The sequence below is a fragment of the Lycorma delicatula genome, chromosome 1 (genome assembly GCF_047948215.1).
Source record: "Lycorma delicatula isolate Av1 chromosome 1, ASM4794821v1, whole genome shotgun sequence".
Lineage (NCBI taxonomy): Eukaryota > Metazoa > Arthropoda > Insecta > Hemiptera > Fulgoridae > Lycorma > Lycorma delicatula.
This window is the reverse complement of record NC_134455.1, coordinates 110,971,181-110,990,372: the sequence shown is the minus strand read 5'-3', so window position 1 is coordinate 110,990,372 and position 19,192 is coordinate 110,971,181. Positions and strand designations below refer to the sequence as shown.

At 32.7% G+C, this 19,192-nt stretch overlaps 1 protein-coding gene across 4 annotated transcripts in view; it reads left to right on the top strand.

The window, feature by feature from the left end:
• The window catches only part of LOC142321152 (cytochrome P450 4V2-like), a 65,080-nt gene extending 46,209 nt beyond the window's left edge, over positions 1–18,871 (top strand). For 3 of the 4 annotated variants that reach the window (XM_075359160.1, XM_075359149.1, XM_075359166.1), the window contains 2 exons: positions 684–869; positions 6,671–6,980. In XM_075359160.1, the coding sequence (XP_075215275.1) occupies positions 684–869; positions 6,671–6,831 (347 nt within the window). In that variant the 3' untranslated portion in view covers positions 6,832–6,980. Of the gene's footprint in view, positions 1–683; positions 870–6,670; positions 6,981–17,660 lie in introns of those variants that run through there. The other variant, XM_075359154.1, reaches the window with a different exon arrangement.
• Positions 18,872–19,192: the final 321 nt, after the last annotated feature.

Sequence of the window (19,192 nt, the reverse complement as noted above, 5' to 3'; positions counted from 1 at the left end):
TCATAAACCAACCGACGGTGCCACATCATATACAATAGCCAAAAATTTGCATTTTTTAAAGAATTTTTCTTTTTAATTAAAGTATAAAAGGATGTAGTAAGCTAGATCCATCACCAGATTTTTTTTTAGGGGGCATTTGAAAAATACTTTACATCATAATAATCTCCTACCATTAAACAACTGAAGATCATAAAATAATGAAATTTCAGAATGTATATAATAAGTGTAACTTTATAAAAGTTTTATATTAGAGTAAACAATTCATACATATGATTAAAAGGATGAAAGTTTCCTTAAAGATAAACGGGTATTTCCAGAAATTATTATAAAATTCTGTTCTAAAAATTATAAAAACATATATTATTTTAAAATAGCATTAATTCTGTTAAATTAAATTTTTCTACATTATCTATTTACCATCTTAGTGGCATAACTTTTGGATTAACCAATATATTGTAACTTTCATATCCATAAAATAGGCAGTATTTACTATTTTCAGAAGAAAAAGTGATATCAGAGATATTTGTATCTTCATAAAATCTGTCAAGAAAATTCAAGAATATTGATTCTTCATGGACTACACCTTTTTTTTATATTATACAAAATAAATTATTTTCTAGTATTAATTTTCTCATATTACATTTTATATTTTAGTAAACCAATACTTTTTCATATTTTTACAGGAAACAAAGGATATATAATTCCATCCACAACAAATGTAGTTGTATTTCCTTATATACTTCATCGTAATTCTAAATACTTCTCTGATCCAAGTAAATTTGATCCAGATAGATTCCTTCCAGATCAAAATCAACAGAGACATCCATTTTCTTACATACCATTCAGTGGTGGGCCCAGGAATTGTATAGGTAATTTTATGTAACAATTTTTCTATTTTACTTTTAGAATTTTATCTTAAAACATAACTACAAAGAGCCAGAAAAGAATCTTCTAAGAATACAGTATTATTAGTTTAAGTATTTATAAAATAAAACAAAACCTAATAATAATAACGCAACTTACCTAAAGACAGTATAAATTTAAAAAAGACATATTATAAAATGTCATCACTTAAAATAATATAATATGAAGTTAATTAAAGAATCATAGTGAAATATTATAGAAATACATTTTATTTTTAAATTTAGACAAGATAAATTAGTTAATATTCTTGTGTTTGGAAAACTATCACAAAAAGTTTTATGACTAAAATTTTAATACTTTGTTTTAAAGAACGTTTCAGAACTAATTAGCAGTAACGTAATTACCAATAACCTAAAGAAAAATTAGTATTTCCTTTTATATGCAATCAAACTCTACATTTGATCTGAGTGTATTCAGGTAAGTTGAGAACTTTGAAATAGTATGTGAAATACTACATATATAGTATAGTATGTGAAATTTACATATTGTGGTTAATGTGTGTATGTTTACTTTTTCGATGTGATTTTCAAAACTTGATTAGTGGTATATTTTCTTGTAGCTGTAGGTAATGTGCATTCATTAAGTACCTTCAGTATAATATTCAGCACAATTAATGCAATTTAATTTGTGTGCCTCTAGGTTATTGTGTATGTTAATACACAATAACCTTCTTTGACCTTTTGAAAGGGACACATTAACCTTCTTTTCTGAAAATTTTGCAGTTTTGTATGACTGCTAGTTGAATTATATTAATGTTTCATATTTTGTCAGTGCATTTTTTGACTATTATATATTTCAAGTCGCATATTAAATTCTTTTTAAAGTAATTTCATCTGTTAATGTTAATTGTTTACTCACTCACATTTACATGCAATAAATAAATCTTTAATCTGATTGTTACATAAAAATTTATGGAAATTCTAAAAGATGGACTCAATTTAATAACCATATAATTTCTGAATTACAAGATTTATTTGACTGATTTACATAGTAATTGAGTGAATAGGTCCAAAAGTTTCAAATAACATTGCTGGAACATATTAAAAACCACTAGAGTGCTTGCGCCATCACTATGTGTCAGTTTTGAGTAAGAGGACTACAGTGCAACATAAGGTTTTCTTTGTTCTTGATTACAACTAATCCAGTTGGCAACTGATGTAACATTGACCCTCCAACAAGGAAGAGCATATGTCATTGGTTACACCAGTTTGAAGAAACAGGGAGTCTCTGTAAAGACAAGGCACAGGTCGACTATATGTAGGAGAGTAGAATGGGAGATGAATTGAAGATGTTGTATTAAGCTCAAGAAAGTCAAACCAAAGAGCGAGCAGAGAACTTGGAATACCTCAACTGACTGTCTGGTATGTTTTGAGGCATCGTTTACTTTTCAAATCATACCACCTACAACTTTTACAGCCTCTGTGTAGAAGTGACAAATCAAAGCATGTTGAATTTTGTCATCAAATGCTTGGAAATATGGAAGAATGATACTTTTCTTTCACATTTAATTTTTATCAATGAAGTAACATTCCATCTCAGAAAAGTGGATAGACAAAATGTTCACATATGGAGTCTACAACATCCTCATGACACACTGCAACATGAGAGAGACTCCCGCTCGGTTAATGTGCTGTATTGTAAACAAAGCTTTAAGGATCATTCCTTTTTGTTTAACACACGGTGACTGAAATAACATACAAGGACATACCGAAAGACTAGCTTTCCCTCAGCTAAATGAAGATTCACAAAACATCATTTATCAACAGGAAAACATGATGCTCCATTGGCACCTAGATGTTCAACGCTATCTGAATGAATCTACCTCAACGATGGATAGGATGCATCGGAAATGAAGACCTGGCTCTTCAGTTCTGGCCTCCAAGATCACCTTATCTTACACCATGTGACTTATTCTTGTGGGATTTGTGAAAGATGCAGTTTATGTAACCTCTACCAACAAATCTGGCCTAGCTGCAGAACTGTATCACAGCTGCAATGAATTCAGTAACACAAGATATGCTTTCGTGCAAAAGGGCAGCTACTGCTTAGTTGTGTGCCATGCAGCTGGAGGGGGTCACATTGAACATTTATGAACTGTATCTGAAAACTTTATTATAAGTATTATCAGAAGTAATTTGTCATTAGTTCTTTATTTGGAATATAGAGTTACAAACTTGAGTATTGTTTTGAATCACTCATATTATACGAATCGCATCAATAAGATAAACTTTAAATGTAAAAACAAATTATGAGATAAGACATAGATGTGTTTCAAGTCAGTATTAATTATTTAAATACAAACACATGAAATAGTATTAAGGAAAATTGATTAAATATATAAAATTATTATAAAATAAATCACAATTCAGATGCTAATATTGAAAATTATTTTGAGAATACATTTATGTACATGTTAAATAGGATGCAGATAAATTGTGTTTTTTGTTTTGTTTTTAATTAATATTATTTTAAAATAACAGAATATTGTTGATCACATAAAAGAAAATGTTTTATTGTATTTTGAAAAAAATTGGAGGGAAGATTTTTCAAATGGTTCAGCAATTTATTAAAAATGACAGTGGTTGCACACCAAGGCCCCTCCTCAGCTTTGTTGTCTTTGTTGTGTAAGTCGAGGTATTATGTTAAGTCATATGAAAACAGCTCTTTTGGCTGGTTTGATAAAGGTGAATATTGTAACTTTTTATCAAAAGCTTTTAACTTTTTATCATTCTTTTTACAAAAGATCCCCATTCTTAAATATAAACATCAGAAGATAGAATAAGTTATCATATTTAATTTCCAAATATAGTTCTACACAACTCATACTTATGGGTGTCAGATTATGATCTGACAACCCATGCTTTAATCTTTAAAACTCATTCTGAACTTTTTGAGGGAGCTCCAAGAGATGACATAAAATATACCAGAATATATATAGGCATAATAAATATTTAATAATGGTGACAAGCTTAGCGTTTTATTAAGGTGCTTCAGAGCAAAACAGTATGGCTTGATTTTATTACAAACAAAATCAATTTGATCACATCATATTTTTCTTTAAATAATTTGATTTCATTTTATTAACATCCAGTCATACCTCACTATCACTTACTAGATTGCATCTAGAGTTGTAACTTGGGACCTAGCCCCCCACAGATGACCCCTTGACAGTCAACCGTGAAAGATCTTTGAAGGAATACTCCACCGGCTGAACCAAGCAACACAAGAGTTCAGAGAAGACAGGACCTGGATATGGTGGGCTGCCACTTAGAAGATAGCATGTGATCATGTGATCAGAAGCATTGTAAATGCGCTAACACTGCACACATGAACAAGAACAGTACAAAATCCAAAATCAAATCGAAGCAAATCACCTACATTTCCACACAGAATGTAAACTCATTCATGCAGACTGATAAACTAAAAATAATAACCAACCTAATTGACCAACACAAAATCCTCATCATGGAATTACAGGAAATAAGAAATACCAACCAGGACACCATGGAATTTCAAGGATATAGGCTCCACAAAGGTATACCTGGGAATAGAGTGATGAAAAGTGTTCCATAGTGGGGAACAGGCTTTTTGGTCAGCCTCCAAAATAATAAACTCCGTACAAGAATTCAAGTTACAATCCCCAAAAATCTCAACACACCCTAAAAACATCTAATAAAATCTGTACCATAATAAACAACCACACCCCTCCTAACAATAAAAACAGATCTACAAAAGACCATAGAGAAACAGAAAAGTACTGGGACCTACTCGACCAGACCATAAATAACATCCTCAAAAATGATGTTAAACAACTAATCGGAGACTTCAACACTCAACCAGGCACAGAAAGAAGATACTGCAACATCATCGAAAATGACCCAACATAGAATAAATGAAAATGGACATAAACTCATGGATCTCTGTAGAAGCCACAACCTAATATTGAAATTCACATGCTTCAAAAGGAAACCTCAAAAACTCAAAACCTGGAAACAGCCCAACTACACTAAAGGAGATTGGCAATTATATCTTCATGAAGAAACACTACCACAAAGAGATCTACAATGGAAAAGTCCTCCAAGAAGTAGACACAGGCTCAAATCACTATGTAGTCAAAATTAAAATTAAATTTACTTCCCAAAGGAAGCAACAAAACCAAGCTCTCAAAACTAAAAGTAAAATAGTCCCTACCCAACTAATCAGAATGGAAATAACCAAAAAGCAACCAGAAAAATAATAATCACAGAAAAACTTGAAGGAAGACCCTAGTTAACAACCTTAAACAAATTACAGAAGAATTGGTTCCAATAAAACCCTGTAAAAAGCATCAATGGTGGAACAGCAAATGCAAGGAAACAGTGGAGAAGAGACATCAACCATGGGCTGTTACAGCAATTCCAAAAATCAGAAATATCCTTCCAAAATCTTGTAAAACAAAGAAAAGAAACCACCTGAACTCAAAGGAAAATAAAAAGACAGCACCATAAAGATACTGAAATCAACAGAAGAAGAATTCAACAAAAGAATTGATAGCTTCAAAAGAGCCATCAAAAAACAGAACCAAAAATATGAACTCCTAACCCTGCTAATGAAGGATGAAAACCATATTCTGACCCATAACAATAAAGACAACGAGGAAATCCTAACTAAATATTTCAACAAACTCCAAATAGCAAAGAATGACAGAATTCCTAAACCTTGACACCAGCACCCCAATAACAACACCATTAGAAAACATCAACCCACCCACAATAAAAAAGGGCTACTGAGCATTGTGTGAAATGAAGAATTTACAAAGCAGCGGGAAAAGATCAGACCTTTGTAAGATATGGAAACATCCAGGAAGACCAGCAAAAATCACCCTTTATCTTTATCTTTATCTTTTAGCTTGTCAACATCTGGATCAAAGAACTACCAGATCCTGAATGACGGCCCTCATCCATCTGCTACACAAATAAGTGGATAAAATAGACCCTAACAACTAACCCACCAGTTTTGTCTAGTGGTGAACTCGTCATTGCAATCAGCTGATTTCAAAGTAGATGATTCTAAGTTCAAATCCTAGTAAAGGCAGTTACTTTTATACGGATTTGAATACTAGATCATGGATACTGGTGTTCTTTGGTGGTTGGGTTTCATTTCACCACACATCTCAGGACTGGTCAACCTGAGACCAAACAAGACTACACTTCATTTACAATTCATACATATCATCCTCGAAGTAATGCCTTTTGGTGGTTCCAAAGACTAAACAGAAAAAGAAAGACCATAACAACCACAGGAGAAGACACAATGTACAAAATTCTTTCAGTATCATCCTCAACAGGATCAGTTTGCAACTCTAGAAAGAAATAGGAGAATACCAGGGAGGTTTCAGACCCTGGAGTAGCTGTCCAGACCAGATCATGAGTCTCAAGCTAATAATGGATTACAACAGAAAAAGAAGCAGAGACATGGTGAACGTTTTTTGACTTCAAGAAAGTATATGATTGTGTCCATAGAGGATCCCTACTAAAAATTGTAAGACACTTCGAACTACATCCCAAATTAATAAACATAATAAAACTGATCCTCATAAACACTAAGTCATAAGTGAAATTTAGAGGAAAACTCTCAGAACCATTTGATATTAAAACAGAGCTGTGCTCTGTTTTAAATTTGTCTTCCCTTTTTTTATCATGCAGAGTTTCTTTTTAAATTTAATACTAGGTACTGATTTTATATAATTTAATATTTAAAATTTCAGGTCAAAAATTTGCCAAAATGGAAATGAAGGTTGTTCTCTCAGCTCTATTTAGAAAAATGAAGGTAAATTCTGTAACTGAAGTAAATGAGGTGAAACCAGTTTCTTCAGTCATCTTACGTCCTGAGTTCCCTTTTAAAATAAAATTAACAGCTAGGGAATAAATTGCATTAATGACAATTGTGTATCAGCTTAATTTTATACAATATTTTTTCATACCAAAATATTTTTAGACTATATATATGTTTAGCATATATGATTTTTTATATCAGATTATTAAAAATTATAACATGATAAAAAATAAATTATACATTAAAAAAAATAACATTCTTAATTTTGTGATATTTTCCTTTAATTTTATAATAATTTCTATATACTGTATTCACTTCAAGAAATGGATTTTCTTACAGATTACAGTTTTAATAATCATTGCTAATTAACATTAGCAAATCATGTAATATATATATATATTAAATGAAATCTAAACCACCAAAACACAGTAAATAGATAAATTAAACTTACCACATTAACTACCTGAATTGATTTTCATGGGATCCCACATCTTCAGTTGGTATTTAATTTTACAATTACATTAAAATAAATTGTTTTTATAATTAGTGAGTTTTGGATTTGTCGAAAATGTTACATTACAAGTCATTGTAGACTATTATTGAAAGTATTAAAATTATAAAAACAATTCATTTTAAAGTAATTACAGAATTAAATGCCAACTGAGGATAAAAGATCCATAAAAATTGTTTTTTGGAATTAATATGGTAAGTTTAACTTATCTATTTATTATGTTTAGGTGGTTTAAATTTCATTTAATATTAAATTTTATTAGCACAGTGATCAATATGTTAGTATATCTACATACGAGGAGGTGCAGTTTCAGACTGCACTTAAAAATTAAGGTAACAGTTGTTTTTATGTAATATGATGGGATGTTCTTCTTATTAGCAATGTTATTTTCTTTAAAAATGAGAATAAATATAAGAAATACCATCAAATATAGATACTGGTTCATTTCAAAGTTGACATGCCCATCAAATGTAGATTTCCATCAAAAGTGCGCAACTACAAATCTGGCCTATCTCAAAGCTAGATATTGATTATGTGACCCTATAAATTGTAATGGCCACCAGTTTATTGTTTTAGTATGTATGCTGCTAATAAGTGAAATTAATACACTTTTACTATTAGACTGTTATCAGTTTTAATTAAAAATGGAAATTGAAAACTGATATTTCACCAGTACCTCCTGACAAGGCTCAGAAAGAGTGGCGAGGATACAAATGTAGAAAAGAAACATCAAAAGAACACAAAGGTAAATAGTAGAATTTATGTTTACATATTTTTCTTTAATATATGAGGGTTGTTCAATAACACTGGTTTAAAAAAAAGTTATTTTATTACAAGTCAATTTTGTTTTATAGTATTTTTTTGTGATTTAAAGTCTACATTCAAAATTGAATGGAAGTCAGGGTTTTGTAGAAATCAAACTATTTAAAGAAAATCTGATTTTTTAAGGAATTATATAGCCTATAGTATGATATTATGTTACCTAACACCTGCTTTTCATTAGCATTCTCCTGTATTTAACCTCTGGAACATCCCTTTTCAGCCTCCAGCAAGCATATTTAGGTTCCATTTTCTCTGAGCATGTTTCCATCATTGATACATCCTGATGAAAGCATTCACTGTGCTAATCACCATTGCGGAAGTTAGGTTTGAAAAAAGTCCAATGTGAATACAATATATCTAATTTTAGACATACTGCATCGCAGATTTTTAGTTTCAAGAAGTTTACTAACCAATCCTATACAATTCTGTCTTCTTTTTATACAGGAATGGTTTAACAATATTTTGAAATGTTGCTTTCTCAGATTCATTCAAACTCTTCTCAAAGTCTGAATCCCTAATTAGCTTACCTATCTGGGATGCAACAAACATAGTTCTCAGTCTTCTTTTTGTCTAAGAATACAACAGATATGGAGGATCCAAAACTTGTACTGATTTCCTGTTTTGCACCCGAAATAGGGGTGCATATGATTTTTTAACCACAGGAGTAATATTCTTGGAAATTTAAAAGTAAATTCACCACTTAGAAAAAATTATTTATTAAACAACAATGTAAAATATAAACAACAATATAGATTGCTAACAATACACAAAAAAAAAATTATTTATCAGAAAAAGTGGGGATAAAAAAAATCTAACTCACAATGGTATACACAGGAAATTCTAAAGCAAAAATAATAATTGAAATGACTATAACAGTTAATTATGATGTCATTAATAAAAGCTATTAACTAATAATTAAATCTTTTACTGTGATAAATTTATATTTTTTTAAGGAATGAGTCATAGTATGCATATATAGTATAATAGTATACTATATACTATAGTATTCACATAGTATAGTATTATCGTCATTCTACGATTTAATACCTGTTAATCATACTGGTTACTACTCCAAATTATTCCACTCGGAGTCATTTACAAATATATTTAGACATTCACATTTATTAATGATATAAACATTGGCTCTCAAAAAATATTTACAAGTGTTTAGTGTTAATAGAAAAAATTGTTTCAACAATTTTTATTTTTTATGAGTAACAATTAAAAAATAAATTAGGCCCTTAGGAAAAATTTTGAGGTCATATGTGGATTCAGCTTCAAAAAAAAAATACATAAGAATAAACAAAATTTGTATATATATAACAAAACCTCCTCTATGAATCATGAGACCTTGCCGTTGGTGAGGGGGCTTGAGTGCTCAGGGATACAGAGTAGCTGGACCGAAGGTGCAACCATATCGGAGAGGTATCTGTTGAGAGCCAGACTAAGGAATGATTCCTGAAATAGGGCAGCAGCTCTTTCAGTAGTTGTTAGGGGCGTGAGTCACGACGACTTAAACGGCCGTATCAACATCACTCAGTCCTCTGAGTACTGCGCAGCTGAAAGCAATGGAAAACTACAGCTGCTTTTTTTCCAAGAAAATGTGGCTCTCTGCATTTTCACATAGCAATAATGGAGGCGCCTTCCTTGGTAAAATATTCCGGAGGTAAAATAGTCCCCCGTTCGGATCTCCGGGTGGGGACTACTAAGGAAGGGGTCACCAGAAAATTAAAAAATAACATTCTACGAGTCGGAGCGTGGAATGTTAGAAGCTTGAAAAAGGTTGGTAGGCTGGAAAATTTAAAAAGGGAAATGGGTAGGACAAATGTGGATATAGTAGGAATTAGTGAGGTTCGGTGGGAAGAGGAAGGCGACTTTTGGTCAGGTGATTTTAGAGTAATTAACTCAGCGTCAAATAATGGGCAGGCAGGAGTAGGTTTCGTGATGAACAAGAAGATAGGGAGGAGAGTGGAGTATTTCAAAACGCATAGCGATAGAATCATTGTAATAAGGATAAAATCAAAACCTAAACCGACAACGATTGTTAACTAACGTCTATATGCCTACAAGCGCCCATGATGATGATGAGGTAGAGTGTGTATACGAAGAGATTGATGAAGCAATTAAACACGTAAAAGGAGATGAAAATTTAATAATAGTTGGAGATTGGAATGCAAGCATTGGAAAAGGCAAGGAAGGAAATATAGTGGGTGAATACGGGCTGGGCAAAAGGAATGAAAGAGGGGACCGACTTATAGAATTTTGCACGAGGTATAATTTAGTAATTGCCAACACCCAATTTAAAAATATTAATAGAAAAATATACACTTGGAAAAAGCCAGGCGATACTGGAAGGTATCAGATAGATTATATCATGGTTAAGCAAAGATTTAGAAATCAACTCGTTGACTGCAAAACTTACCCTGGAGCAGACATTGATAGCGACCATAATTTGGTGATAATGAAATGTAGATTGGGGTTTAAAAACTTGAAGAAAAGGTGTCAGATGAATCGGTGGAATTTAGAGAAGCTTGAGGAAGAGGAGGTAAAGAAGATTTTTGAGGAGGACATCGCAAGAGGTCTGAGTAAAAAAGATAAGGTAGAAAATGTAGAAGAAGAATGGGAGAATGTTAAAAAGGAAATTCTTAAATCAGCAGAAGCAAACTTAGGCGGAATAAAGAGAACCGGTAGAAAACCTTGGGTTTCAGACGATATATTGCAGCTGATGGATGAACGTAGAAAATATAAGAATGCTAGTGATGAAGAAAGTAAAAGGAACTATCGGAAATTAAGAAATGCTATAAACAGGAAGTGCAAACTGGCGAAAGAAGAGTGGATTAAAGAAAAGTGTTCAGAATGAACATTGGTAAAATAGACGGAGCATACAGGAAAGTTAAGGAAAATTTTGGGGTACATAAATTAAAATCTAATAATGTGTTAAACAAAGATGGTTCACCAATATATAATACGAAAGGTAAAGTAGATAGTTGGGTGGAATATATTGAAGAGTTGTACGGAGGAAATGAATTAGAAAATAGTGTTATAGAGGAAGAAGAGGAAGTTGAGGAGGATGAAATGGGAGAAACAATACTGAGATCTGAATTTAAGAGAGCATTAAAAGATTTAAATGGCAGAAAGGCTCCTGGAATAGACGGAATACCTGTAGAATTACTGCGCAGTGCAGGTGAGGAAGCGATTGATAGATTATACAAACTGGTGTGTAATATTTATGAAAAAGGGGAATTTCCGTCAGACTTCAAAAAAAGTGTTATAGTTATGATACCAAAGAAAGCAGGGGCAGATAAATGTGAAGAATATAGAACAATTAGTTTAACTAGTCATGCATCAAAAATCTTAACTAGAATTTTATACAGAAGAATTGAGAGGAGAGTGGAAGAAGTGTTAGGAGAAGACCAATTTGGTTTCAGGAAAAGTATAGGGACAAGGGAAGCAATTTTAGGCCTCAGATTAATAGTAGAAGGAAGATTAAAGAAAAACAAACCAACATACTTGGCGTTTATAGACATAGAAAAGGCTTTCGATAACGTAGATTGGAATAAAATGTTCAGCATTTTAAAAAAATTAGGGTTCAAATACAGAGATAGAAGAACAATTGCTAACATGTACAGGAACCAAACAGCAACAATAACAATTGAAGAACATAAGAAAGAAGCCCTAATAAGAAAGGGAGTCCGACAATGATGTTCCCTATCTCCGTTGCTTTTTAAACTTTACATGGAACTAGCAGTTAATGATGTTAAAGAACAATTTAGATTCGGAGTAACAGTACAAGGTGAAAAGATAAAGATGCTACGATTTGCTGATGATATAGTAATTCTAGCCGAGAGTAAAAAGGATTTAGAAGAAACAATGAACGGCATAGATGAAGTCCTACGCAAGAACTATCGCATGAAAATAAACAAGAACAAAACAAAAGTAATGAAATGTAGTAGAAATAACAAAGATGGACCACTGAATGTGAAAATAGGAGGAGAAAAGATTATGGAGGTAGAAGAATTTTGTTATTTGGGAAGTAAAATTACTAAAGATGGACGAAGCAGGAGCGATATAAAATGCCGAATAGCACAAGCTAAACGAGTCTTCAGTAAGAAATATAATTTGTTTACATCAAAAATTAATTTAAATCTCAGGAAAAGATTTTTGAAGGTGTATGTTTGGAGTGTCGCTTTAAATGGAAGTGAAACTTGGACAATCGGAGTATCTGAGAAGAAAAGATTAGAAGCTTTTGAAATGTGGTGCTATAGGAGAATGTTAAAAATCAGATGGGTGGATAAAGTGACAAATGAAGAGGTATTGCGGCAAATAGATGAAGAAAGAAGCATTTGGAAAAATATAGTTAAAAGAACAGACAGACTTATAGGCCACATACTAAGGCATCCTGGAATAGTCGCTTTAATATTGGAAGGACAGGTAGAAGGGAAAAATTGTGTAGGCAGGCCACGTTTGGAGTATGTAAAACAAATTGTTGGGGATGTAGGATGTAGAGGGTATACTGAAATGAAACGACTAGCACTAGATAGGGAATCTAGGAGAGCTGCATCAAACCAGTCAAATGACTGAAGGCAAAAAAAAAAAAAATATATAACAAAACTTATAGCCCAGTGTAATTAAAGGAGACAAATAACTAAAAAAATTATTATTCACTCAATGGATTATGACAATGGAACTAGCATTACTTTTTAAGATTACCTTCAGCTACATTTAGCCACTTACCCCATTTTTCTGTGAGTTTTCTTATTCCAGTAGTAGATAATTGTTCACTTTGGTGTCATTCTTGTCATTGCCATGTTCAAATTATTTTATAAGACCAAAAAAAAATATAATTGTGCAAGATCAAGCCTATAAGGTAGGTGTGGCAACACCTTCTGACCTGACTTTTGAATAGCTTCCTATTTTTTTGAGTGATATGGGGTTGGACATTATCAGGCAAAAGAATTGTGCCTTTTGAGAGAGAACCAGTTTGTTCCCTCCTTATTGCAGGTTTCATTTTATTTTCTAGCACTTCAATAATACCTGCTGTTTATTGTATATTGTTCGTCCAAGTAATCCCAATAAATTGGGCCTTTAGTCTCTAATCACTGTCAGCACCACTTTACAAGCTGACATGTTTTGACCAAATTATTTCCTGTTGGGCAAACACAGATGTTTCTATTCCATACTCTGATGTTTGGATACAGACTCAAAATTATGAATCCAAGTTTATCACATGTTATGTTCTGAAAAAATAATACATTCAAATAAAAACTGTTGTTTAAGTTCCTTACAAATGTGAATTTGGGTGTCTGTGGTTTTGAGTCTACTGTCTAGGAACCCATCTTGAACATGTTCACAGTAATTCAGCTTATGGATAATGGAATGAACAGTGCTGATTCTTGCATTACAAATTTCAGAAAATTTCCCAATTTTTATGGATCTAAGCCAACAAATAACATTATTAATGTGATTTCAGGAAGCATTGGTCAATACTTCAACTGGACTTCCACTACGATGAAAATTGATGACAACAAAGTTGCAAAATTTTGAACTTTAAAATGAATTTGGACGATAGAAATTTGTTTTATGTAGTTTACTGAGTTCACTCCTTTGTTGAAATTTTTTATCAAACCTTAAATGACCCTAAACAGAGCAACTTCATATCTACTAGAGTAAATAATAAGCACTCTTATTAAGGTAATGTTAGGTCTTATCATTATATTGCCCTGGAATAACAGCATATTAGAACCACATTTTGAGAAAAAATACGTAGTTTGAGATAAAATCTACCTACTCATTATTAAATGCTTAATAAGAATTACTCCAGCTGTCTAATAGACAAATATAAAACTTTCATTTGGCAAATCATGAACACTGCATTTTGAAAGAAAAGTGATTTTTAAAAATAAAATAGTTAACTTGGTATGCCAATAGTTAAAGCTATTACTTTTTATTTTCAATATTATCTGAATAAACATAAGTAATTTTTAAGTTTTCCATAATTTTAAACCATAATAAAAAATAAAAAAGTGAAAAATTATCTGTTTTTAATGCTAATAATTATTCCTATCAAAAACAGATTTTTGAAAACAAACGTCTGCTGTACTACCTTGAAACATGGAAAGTTGCATTTTTAAACATTTTTCGGTGCAGTCTAATTATAAAATAATATTGAAATTATTTTGATTTCTACCCATAAAAAATGTTAAATTAAAAAAATTAACAGGTTTTCTATGCCAGTAGTAAAATATAATGGCGGCATTCTGAAAAATCATGCTATTCATTCTTGTTAGTAGCCACCATGAAAGCACTAACAGACTGATTCATCAATTACATCAAATTTCCTGAATAGCTAGGAAACTGAAATTTTGGTTATTTCTAACATACTCTTTATGAACTAACAATTCTTTTGATTAATCCTCAAGCAATTAAATAAAAAAAGGAAATTTCAAAATTAAAAGAACAGGAAATTTTTAAATCTGGCAGATTACAATATATCTTTAAACGTGCGAAGAAAAAGCAAAGTTGGATCCTGTCTATAGGGGACTTCACCATGTATGACAACTGTGAGATATTGGTTTAACAAATGTAAATATAGCTGTACATCTGTTTTTGATGAGGAGCGCCCAGGTCGCCCAGCAGATGTAGTTACTGAGGAAATTGTTGAGACAGTCCATGACGATTATTTCCGATTGCCAAAAATTCTGCATCAGTTTTAACATCTACTTGACCACTGATGCAACCTGGATCCATTACTATATCCCAGAGACATCAATCAAAACAATGGGTTATTCTAGGTGAATCTGCTCCAAAGAAAGCCAAGATGGTCCCGTTGGCTGGAAAGGTCATGGCTATGATTTTTTGGAATGTGAAAGGAATAATCTAATAGACTTTCTGGAAAAATGAAGCACAATCATGGAGCAGTACTACAGTGAATTTTTGTACCTTTACAATTAGAAATTTAAACAGACATGGCAAAAAAACTGCTGTTTCATCATGACAATACCCCAGCTCACTCATCTGGAATAGTCATGGCCAAATTGCTTGAATTGTGCTACAAATTGCTGCCACATCCACAGTACTCACTCAACCTGACTTCCTGCAACTTCTTTCTGTTTCCCAATATGAAAACTGACACATGGAGAAAAATTCTGCTCAAAAGAAAGATCATCATTAAGACAGAAGCCTATTTTGAAGTTTGACAAATTATATGTTTTACAGGGTTTAAAAAAATGTCAGGGATGTCAGAAAAGTGTATCCTCCTAAAACCAAATTATGTTAAAAATAAAACATTTTTTTCTGAAAAACTTGCATTTTCATTCTAACACAGGCACTTAATGACCCACCCTCGTACTTTCTTTAGGATAGTAATTTATTTCTAATAACGGATTGTTTCTTCACTCAACTACTGAAAGAGTGAAAGCAAAATGGTTACAAAACAACTTTATTTAAGATAAAGCACTACTTGTTTGGAATATTTACAGCAATACTTATTACTTAGCCACTTAATTTTAATAATTATCTCTTAGTAGTGTTAAACAAAATTAAGGCTGTATTTCTTAATCACATATAGCTCAGAACCTGGAATAGAAGCTTTAATTTTAAGTCAAACATTCAATGAAAATGCCATTTTAGGATTTCCATTTAAATCATTCCTAGAATGGAAGCAGAATTCATTATTTCTGTACATTTAGTTACCCAGTCATGATAGAAGCTGCAATCTGACTGCAACTTACCATGAAATTGGGGTTTCACCTTTGATCATACAAAAACTTTCTCTTAAGAGCAACATAGTTTCTTTAATTTGGTACAGATACTAACTAAACTATACTTACCAAACATATACCAAAATATTCATTCAAATCAAAATTATATATACAGGTGTATCATGAAGTTCTCCTGGGACTTTTATAATTTATTCTACTAGTGAAAATAATGGAAAGAGCTCATACAAACAAATGTCCTAAAATGTTTTTTCTGTCGTTTATGGCTAGTGGAAGATTTCAGCTACCCTGGTGAAATGAGGGCGCACAGAAATTCTTAGTATGTTAATTAAAGGGTAGAATTGTCATTTTGTATGGTTTATGACCTGAAAAACCAAATAAAATAGGTCCCAGAAATGTATTTGCGGTTGGTTTTGCGAAATCCTGGGTGAAAAGTAATAAGTTAGGGTAAAAAACCATGTTATATATCTATGACATACAACTTTGTTAAATGGGTAATAAACACATAGAACTCTTAAAATATATAGAGAATTTAATCCTGAACAGAATAGTGTACGATAAACTGAATAAAACAAAATAGTTAGAAAAATTTTAATCTTATTTAGAAATTGTACACTAGACCACAGTGCATTATAAATAACAGTGTACAATAAATGTTCAAAAGTGAGCCTGCCATTTTAAACACATTTCTTGGCACACTTCTGTACTGCTTTTGCTGCTCTTTTTTAGTTCTTTACAGCTGTCCTTAAGGTGATCAGCCAATCCATAAAGCAGAAAATTAATTCCTCATGAGAATGTATGTTTGTTTTGTATATATTTTTCATCCACCTCCAGACGCAAAAATCTACAGAGATAGGAAAATCTAAAGAGATTAGCTCATGATCTTGGTGGCTAGATGCGTGGACCTCCACTAGCGATCCATTTCTCCGGTAAATTATGATTCAAGCAAGTGAAAATGGCACAAGTAGAGTGGGGAGTAAGTATATTTTGCATCTCAGAATTAGAAGAATATCTAGCGCTGAACTCATGATTCTTGAGCTCAAGGAATTTGCCTAAAACATACTTGTAAAGTTGTCAATTTGTATTTCACCAGTTGCCAAACTCTAAGCGAAACAGACCATCTCCTGGGTGTATAAGTTGAACTAGCTGTTTATGATAATAAAACTTGTTTTGTTAAGTGTCCTACAAAAAATCAAATGCAAAACTATGATCCACTTAGAAAAACATTATGTATCGACACCTGGACTGCAGCAATAATAATTTCATCAATAACAGCATCATGTTGGACAGATCATTCATAGCTGGTACAAATACCAGGTAGTGAACCCGTTTCCCAAAGATTGTGAAAAGTCACACCGTGTTTGGGGATCTGGAATCCTGCGATTCAGAAAACATACTTCATATTCTATTGCAGTAGTACCTTTACACACACCAAGAATGAATACCATATCAGCAGTATATTCCTGTTGTAAATAAGTACGGAATTACTTCAATGGCAAAGCGATCATATTCAAACTAAAATTCACAAAAAACAACAGCACACTTCACAGTACCCAGTAAACTTAATGTACATTACAAAATTATTTAAGTCGCAGTACAGCCTATTATTTCAGAAGTTGTAAAGAAAATGAAACATTTGAATACACCAATGTAAATTAGGTATAAGAGCCCACCTTTGGGACATAACACAACAATGGCCGTTATTTTCAATCACCGTCCATTTATTTAAATGGGAAGGGGGTCAGGTCATGTGACGTATCGAAACGGATTGAAGTTTTACCAGGAATTCATTTTTGCAATCAGATTTCACGTAACTGTTATGGTGTACATTTTATTGGCATCCAAAAGTTTGAAATCTTATTCTTTTGCAGGTGACATATGATGGCTTTGACTAAAGAAGAGCAAATTGAGATCCTGATGTCTGATGAACGAAGCAGTCAAGTTGTTGCAGCAGATTTCAACAGGTGCCATCCAGAGACCACCGATTTCGCATGTCTCTAAATTCAAGAAAACTGGAAATGTGTCTGACAGGCGACGTAGTGGTCGTCCCAAATCTTCCACAGAGACAACCTCTACGATGGTCTTGGTTGCCTTTGCAAGGAGCCCACAACACAGCACTATTTAACATGCAAATGCTGCAAAAACTTTCTGAGGATGACCCAGACAGATGTGTCGCGTTCTGTACGTGGGCATTACATCAGTATTAGAACAACCCCTGTATTCCCAGAGTATCCTATTCAGTGACAAGGCAATGTTTTATGTAATTGGCGAGGTGAACCGGCAGAATCACCAATATTGATGTGATGAATATCCCCACTGGATTACCAATGCAATGTTGTTGGAGAGGTTAAAATTATGGTGTGGTGCGTGATATAGGGCACCTGCGTGGTTGGACCAGTCTTCATCGATGGAACCCTAAGCGGTATTTGGACATGCTGAGCGTCACTCTTTCATTTCCTTTTAAATGAAGATAGAACATTCCCTTCCTTTTTTCAACAAGATGGTGGTCTGCCACACTTTGCGCTAAATGCTTGTCAGTGGCTTGATGTCCAGTTGCCTGGGCAATGGACTGGTCGGCATGGCCCAGTGGAATGGGCACCAAGATCACCCAACCTCACACCTAAGGTCTTTTATTTGTGGGGGCATTTGAAGCAACTTGTTTACGCAGAGAAGATTCATGAAATTCACCATCTGCAACAAAGAATTATGCAGTGCTGCACAGAAATCATATCAGAAGTGCTTCTGCAAGTGTCTGATGACTGGATTAAGCAAAAAATGGTCAACATATTGATCACATCATGTAGCTCTCCAGTGTCAATTTTGGATGCCAATAACTCCTACACCATAACAGTTATGTGAAATCTGATTGCAGAAATGAATTCCTTGTAAAATGTTTTGATAAGTCAGATTTAAATAAAAGTACGGCGATTCAAAATGGCAGCCATTGTTGTTAGGCCCCAAAGGTGGGTCCTCACACCTAATTTACATATAACCAAATGTTTCATTTTCTTTACAACTTCTGAAATATAGGCTGAACTGCGACTTTTGGACCACCTGCACATTATTAACACATTATTCATCAGCTGTTAATTTATTGACACCTTTGAAATAATTTGTTGTATTTCTGTTAATAAAAAATTTTTTATCAAAGTAATCTTTATTTTACAGTTGTGTAATCCAGTCTTCTTAAATGTTTAACAGTAAATTGTGTTTTTACAAATGTTTTACATTACCATAAAAGAATTTGGTTTTTGCTGGGGATCTGGAATCCCCAACAAAAACCAAATTTGGATTTTTCTAACTTTTCTTTATTTTATATAAAACTTACTTGTACAAAAATGAGCGTGATCTCTCAATCCATTTCAAAATGGCAGCCATGTAAACTTTTTAATTGTTAATTTCT